Source organism: Sinocyclocheilus anshuiensis, unplaced genomic scaffold (genome assembly GCF_001515605.1).
Source record: "Sinocyclocheilus anshuiensis isolate Anshui unplaced genomic scaffold, SAMN03320099.WGS_v1.1 scaffold263, whole genome shotgun sequence".
Lineage (NCBI taxonomy): Eukaryota > Metazoa > Chordata > Actinopteri > Cypriniformes > Cyprinidae > Sinocyclocheilus > Sinocyclocheilus anshuiensis.
In genome coordinates, this window is record NW_015549593.1 from 1,578,318 (window position 1) to 1,585,807 (window position 7,490).

At 36.8% G+C, this 7,490-nt stretch overlaps 1 protein-coding gene across 2 annotated transcripts in view; it reads right to left on the bottom strand.

Annotated features, from left to right (window-relative positions):
* Positions 1 to 3,202: 3,202 nt before the first annotated feature.
* The window catches only part of LOC107658274 (gamma-crystallin M2-like), a 12,045-nt gene continuing 7,757 nt past the window's right edge, over positions 3,203 to 7,490 (bottom strand). The window contains exons 1-3 of one of the 2 annotated variants that reach the window (XM_016446773.1): positions 4,149 to 4,219; positions 3,669 to 3,911; positions 3,203 to 3,539 (exon numbers count right to left, since the gene is read on the bottom strand). In XM_016446773.1, coding sequence (XP_016302259.1) covers positions 3,267 to 3,539; positions 3,669 to 3,911; positions 4,149 to 4,160 — 528 coding nt within the window. In that variant the 5' untranslated portion in view covers positions 4,161 to 4,219 and the 3' untranslated portion in view covers positions 3,203 to 3,266. Of the gene's footprint in view, positions 3,540 to 3,668; positions 3,912 to 4,148; positions 4,220 to 7,490 lie in introns of those variants that run through there. The other variant, XM_016446772.1, reaches the window with a different exon arrangement.

Here is a 7,490-nt window from a genome sequence, read left to right on the forward strand (position 1 = left end):
TATATATTTATTTACTGTGGCTCGACTATAAAGATAAAGACCCTCCTCAGAAAGTGCCATATCCCATGAAATTTGTGTGGTTGTAGACCATGAAGCATCCACTCTCTACTCTGCAGTAGCAGCAGTGACTCATGTAGGGGAACGTCATGTATATTGTTTTCTTGAAATGTGCTGAAGGAGAATATTCTTATTTGTTATTTCAATAAAAGATGCAGTTATGAGTTAAAGACCTATAATGTGAAGTTATGGCCATTAATCGGTCATTGTGCTACTATGCCATAAAATGCTATGCAGTTAGATTTCTTTGTATTGTACGGAGGTGTCTGACATAATGGCTTAATATATTATTTGTAGTAAGGCAGATTATTCTTTTTTGTAGTTGACTGAAATGTGAGAATTGTCATTATTTGAAAACATAACATTTGTGGTGCTGCATGGAAAAATTAAAAGGTGGCCTTGATGGCATTACTTTCGACAGTAACTTAACAATTGTGACACTGAATGAGGTGCTATGAATATGGAGCATAATAGGGCCTCAAACTCTGGACAAACAGAAAGCATGTTTATTTAATGGGTTAGTTCACCCAAAAATGAAAATCCTGTCATCACATACTCTCATGTCATTACAAACACAAGACTTTCGGTTATCTTTGAAACACAAATGAATATATTTTTTAGCAAAACCTTAGATTGCTGTCTCTTCGTTGAAAGTCCATTTCTCCAAAACTTTTACACTTCAAAAGTTCATAAAGCTTTCATGAAAGAAATCCATATAAATTGAGTGGTCTCTTCTTCTGAAGAGACATGACTGCTTTATATAATGAACAGATTTAATTTAGGCTTTTATTTACATATTAATATTGATCAATGCATATAGACCACATCAAATATGCAGGGCTTGAAATTGCGACAATTTTGTTCGCATATGCTCCTGAAATTTAATCTGTGTGACCTCAAAAATATATTTCGGAGCAATTTTGTGAGTGCAAATAATTGTTGATGTACGACCTAATTTCGTTTCCCTACAAAATGTTTGTTAATTACTGCACAGTATGTACCTGCTGTGAGCTGATACAAGAGGGGTCCACCATTCTATCCAATGTTACAAAACCAATTAAACTTCATCTTTACATTCTTAACTTTAATGCAGATTTTAGATTGGTTAATATTAGCCATCAGTCACTCCCTTTCACTAACACTGCAGTCCGTTGTCACGTGACCGGGAGCTAACTCGGAACCGGAACTGGACATTTTTTTTTGTTGTTGCTCCAAACAGTTTTTAGTTTTATTTTGGCTGATCTCTTTTCCAGATTTGCACAAACTGTATTGCAGTCATTTTCCAAAATGTCATTTATGTGGAAATATTATGAAATTGGACATTAACAGAGGCCACAGACATTGAAGATGGATGCAAGGAGGAGAAAACACTGTAGCAGGCAGAGCTAGATCACTGCTTGCAATGAGTGACATATTGGATGAAAATCTTAAATATTGAATTAGGAGTGGGGGTTTATATGAATGTATCTCTGGGTATCTTTCTGACGTTCTTCAGAAAATTTTAGATGGTATTTTATTTTCATCTTGCCTCTGTATAATGCATATTGAAGTAGTATTTATAAGCTGCTTTGTTTGCAGCAGTAACCAAGGAAATGCTGTATTGCTGCAATTCCATAAATACCACCTGCTGTCAGAAAGTGAATTTGCATTCTCATTCAGCCAGTCTGCTGTTTTTGTGTTGTGCAGATATATTTCATGTAGCATATTTTCACAAAGCTGAAGTCAGAGCATTCTGTTTTTGCTTCAGATTTTGAAATTATACAATTTAAATCAGATACTACTCATGTATTAAAATGCAGTGGTTGCCTCTAATTTTTAAATAGCTACAGATAGTTCGGCCTGTAATAGAGATAACAAACATTTTGTTCATATACTCATATTTTCATTCTTTCTTGTCTCTTGGTAAAAAAAATAAAAATAAATATATATATATATATATATATAGATATAGATATATATATAGATATAATTTGCTTGTAAAACAACAACAATTGGAATCAACCATGAAAAATCCATATCGGTCCATTCACCAACAAGAAATGCCAGGACAAGTGTGTGGCAAAGAATTCAGGATCAGGTTCAGTTTTTGAAGCTTTTAATCCTCAGGATGTTGTCGGCCGTTCTGCTCAATTGGCAGTTGTGGTGTTCCTTAATTTTCAGTAGGTGCCCCTAATTTTTTGCTGGTGCTCCTACCTTTTTGAAGTTAAATTTTAAAAGTTAATTTCGAACCCTGAATATGGTAAACGGAAACTCAATTAGGTTTGTTGATGCATATCACGCAGACACTTTGAGACTTCCACAAGAACATAGATGTGGGGTGCTATCAAATACAAAATGCTGAGGGACGGGCTGAAAATTTGTGAAGTCTTTCTTTTTTTCCCCTTATTTGGAAACTGAAGGAAATGGAAAAGTGGATTTCTTTTTCTTTTGCTGTTAGAGCCGTGAGCTTGATTGACAGGCGATCTGTCTGATCATAACGCCAAATCTGAAGTTTTGTCTGACAAACAAACCAGACAGGAGAGTAGATTTATGTCGGTAACATGAACTTGAAAAATGGTGTGAATTGACGTCTTTCCGTGGTTGAAACAAGATACCTTATGATGTTCATTCATGTTTATTTCGTGCTATGACTAGTAAAGAAGAAGAGGTGATCGGTTCACATGCCGCTTGAACTGAGGTGCTACAGCGATCTGTCATGACACATTAAAGAGCCACAAAACGGTATTTATTGTTTGAATTTCTTTAAAAATGGCAAAATTTGAAAGCTGAGATTTTGTTTCATACTAAAAGTAATCTTGCTTTGTCTTTGTCGGCACATTGTCACTTTCCTCTTTGCTCCGCAATGTATTTTTCACTTTGTGAGAACATAATGTATGATGTGAGAGTGCCATGGCTTGTCAGACTTAGCAACAGTAACTAAGGTGGGTGGGTTTTTGTGAAGGGTCAATTGATATCCAAATTAAATAACACAAATGTTTCAATAATATTATTCAGTTGGATTTAACTATTATGCCTAGCTTGGCTGTACTCATAACTTGAATAGCATTGTGTTCTTTTATATTTTAGTATTTTATGTTATTTGAAAGTTTATGTCATAGGATATTTTTATGTGGATTATTCATTAATACAGCTCAAATATTTGCATTAAAGAATGTTCAAAACAAATGTTTAGTGTTGAAGAGAAATTATTTTATTGACCCGTTAGAACACTAGTACCAGGAGTCCATGATGCACCTCATGCTCATGAATCTCATGCCACCCATATTGTTGAAGCTCCTGTACTCTCCAGGCCTGAAGTACCACATCCTGCCTCTGTATTGGGGCTGCTCATACATGAGCCAGTGGCCGTCCATCACATGGCAGGACTGGCAGTGAGACATGCGGTAACGGTCCATGATGTTGTCACAATCATCCATCATCTCATACATCTGACCCATGAAGTTCTCCCTCTCATAGATCCTCATTCTGTAGGATCCCCTGTACTGTAGTGAAGAAGCTGTCATCGGGTGATTTAGTTTTAGTAGTTTATAGTGTCTATTCTGAATTTGGATTTTTTTTTTAATTAAAATAAAGTTCATTTATTACAAATGCAAAATGTTCATGGAGCTCACCATAGGGATCATACGGCAGGATCTGATGCAGTCATTCATTCCAAACATAGACATGTAATCGGCATAGTCTCCCCTCCTAAAGAAATACTGATTTCCCATATAGTTGGGACGATCGTACATCATACAGCATCCACTCTCCACTTTGCATGAGTGACAGCGGCTCATGTAGGAGGAGAAGTCACCACAGTCGCTCATACACTCATAAGAGCGACCCTGGACGTTCCTGTCCTCGTAAAAGATGACCTGGGACAAACATAAAAATGTTCAGTATTGACTGAATTACTATTTATCAACACTATATTAAACATTACCCAACACAATATCCAATTGAATTTTCAAAAACAATTTGTTGTATTGAAATTAGAGTGCTTTTGTTCTATATCAGTAAGAGAAGAAAAGCAATCAGTTATCAGAAAAGCAAACAAATCATGTAGTTTAGTAAGGTGTTGAGGAATTGGTTATTTTTTGGTCTTGACTTACCTTTCCGTGCATGGTTGCTGTTGTGGTTATTCCAAATTTGCTACTATAATGACAGCCTGCTGCCTTATTTATACTATATGGACTCCGAAATAATTTGTATTCCTATTGTTTAAAAAGACCTTAGTCAGCTGCATGGTGTAGTGTGTTGTACAGTTTGCTACTGCAGACCTGAAAGGTTATTATTTCAAGCCTTGTGGTGGAGAATATTAGAAATTTCTGCTTGTAAAGCAATTCCAGTGACAAGATCGCACACTACAGCCAAAATACAGGTTGTACTAAGTATGCTTTTGTAACCTGGGCCTGTGGAGGATGTTAACAAACCTGTATATTTATTATGTTTCTTTTTAATGTGAACTATAATAGGAAATTTTTTTCCTTTTACTTGTTTGAGTGTTAGGAACAGAGTGACTCTTGCTATAATGCCCTGCACGGGCCTTAAATGTAGGCCCTAGCCCGGCCCTGGCCTGAGACTCTTAGGCCCTAGCCTTGCCCTTGTCTGACAGCTTATCAGAATTCTCGGCCCGAGTTCGACTGGAGCCTGTGATGGTTTTTTTCTCCTCCCCATTACACAGCCTACTGTTGCACCCATTAAAATAGTTCAGTTTTGTTTTTAATGGCAAAGTGGTTATATTTCTTTTCGTTTACCACATGTTTGATAAATTTAGCCTTCTCAAATCAACACTTGACTTTCCTACAATAAAATCCATAGATATAAAACACTTCAAGCTTATCACAATTTTTGTTTAAATGTTTAACCTACATAAATGTGGTCTGTTAGGTGCATATATAAGTGTTTGTGCGGATTGTGGAAGCTAAAGCATGCTTAGTGCATAGAGGAGCGATCACTTTCATTTTCCCCCCAGTAACAGTAGAAACAACTTAAAATGCGCCGTCATTTTTGCTCATACAGATAAGAGTAATAAATCATTTGAAACTATAGAGTCAACTTTTATTTGTGTACTATCAACAAAACGTTGTGCTTTAGTAAAATAAAGAAAACAAACAGTCTCCGTCTCCATGAGCGCAGAATGGCTAGCTACCTTATAGGCCTGTATTTTAAAGGCTCATTATGGTTTAGTATATATTTATACTAAGTAACTGAGTAATTAAATTAATATAAAACTACAATTAGTCAAATAATGGCTTAAATGAACAACTAAAAAAATCTTTAGTCGGGGGCAGCCTTAGTTTTAAAGGGGTCATATGATGTGATTTCAATTTTTCCTTTCTCTTTGGAGTGTTACAAGCTGTTCGTGAATAGATAAGATCCCTAAAATTGCAAAGACTAAAGTCTCAAACCCAAAGAGATATTCTATTTAAAAGTTGTCTTGTCCACTCCCTCCTAAAACGCCTCGTTTAAACACACCCCCACATGTCTACGTCACGATGTGGGAAGATTTGCATAACGCCACCCAAATGTTTATGCTAAGAAAGAGGTGTAACTTTCATTCTCACTATAGTATTGTTGCTGCAGCCGCCGCCATGTCGTGGAGATGCTGTGTGTTTCGTTGTGAAAGCGAAAATACTTTGTTTGGCCTTCCAAAAGAGGACAGTGTTGTAAGTTGTATTTACAACACTGTTCCAGAACAGTTCAAACCAAATATTCAGATGTGTGCAGCTGGGCGTAACATTTCTGTCACATGCTTGAGGTATTCGGCCAGTCACAATGCACTAGATAGCTGGCCAATCAGAGCACACCTCACTTTTCAGAACGATGAGCTTTGTAAAAATCGACGTGTTTCAGAAAGGCAGGGCATAGAGGAGCAACAATAATGTACAGTATGTGGAAAATAATGTGTTTTTTTTAACCTTAAACTGCATAAACACATTGCATTACACCAAATACACAAAATAATGTTCTTTTTAGCAACGTCATATAACCCCTTCAATCCAGTTCTTCTTTCTTCTATAACTTTAACAGCTGCACTCAAGGCTCGCTACTGCTGCTGGTGGGGACACTAAACACTGTGCGAGCCAGTTTTGACAGTCATGGTTGCCTGGTCTTGTGTTGTTTCCACCAGCGCAGCTCATCTTTTCCATCACCTTAATTGATGAATGCCTAAAATATAAAAAGGAGAAGCCTAAAATAGCCCTATGCCCAGCCCGCGTGTGAGCTATGACATGAAAACTGGCCCGAAGCCCGGCCCCAGGGGTGTAAATAAGTCGGGCCCCGTTGGGCTCTGAGATCTTGCTAGCACTCATAACAAAAATGTATATTCTTATATTGCTGTTATGAGAAGAGCTCTAAATCAAATGTTTAAACTTTGTCACTAGAACTTAAAAAAATTAGCTATAACAATTGATAATTTGTAGTTCTGGGAATAGATTGTTGATGGTTATCTTGTTTTTAAAGAAGGCTGTCAGCAGTTAATTGGAAGAGTTGAGGGAGACATAACATGGCAGAGCAGAGAATGCCTTTAACAGTTTGCAAGAATCCGTGTATCATTCGATCAATCGTTTTTTGATTTAATATTGAAAGTAGAAAAATTTGAAAACGGCTCCTTTTTTGTTTTTTTTTTCCAAAAAACGAAAAACGAGAATTCAGCTTAAATTTTCGTGTTTCGTTCATGGGTGGAAAAATGAATAAACAGCTTGAATATTCGATTTCTACACGTGGGCGGGAATTAAACGCCCCTTTCTGCTGATTGGTCAGCCGAAGATCAAACCGTGCCGTCATCAGTTCTTCCGCAGTATCACGCAGCAGAATAATAGTGCTCTGCTGCTGCAGTTGTACGGATTCTTAACACATTTATTGCAACTACATTTAATATTTTTTCATCAAACAAACAGGCTAATGAATAGCTCGACACAACTCATACTGGGGCAGAGTCTAGACAGGGCTTTCTTCTGTGTAGATATAAATTCTATTCTTTGCATCAGCTGGGCATGGCAGGGTATGATATGACAGCTGTCATAGCCTACCCTGCTCACCCAGTAAGTCTGTTTGTTTAATTAATTAATTTGTTTCAAAATAAATATTTTAAACACTAAGACAAAAAGGAAAGAATAATAAATTGGCTTGGGTATAGGCCTATATTGTTCACGCAAGAACTGTCATTTTGACTGACAACCGGAGAACAACGGATATAAAATAGCCTACTGTTAGAGTTTTATAATGTAGTCTTGTGTTTTATTAAAATTTATTATAATTGATATCTCAAAAGGATATGCACTTGTGCGCCGCGTGAGCTGCTGCGCACTCGCATTGCAACGCAAGATTTTCATAAAATATAATAACTTGCCATTTCGGTAAACCCTCAGTATACCTTCAGAATGCTTGGAATATACGCCACGAGATGCATAGGATTATTTTACGACAGATATGCATCCGCTTAAAAAAAA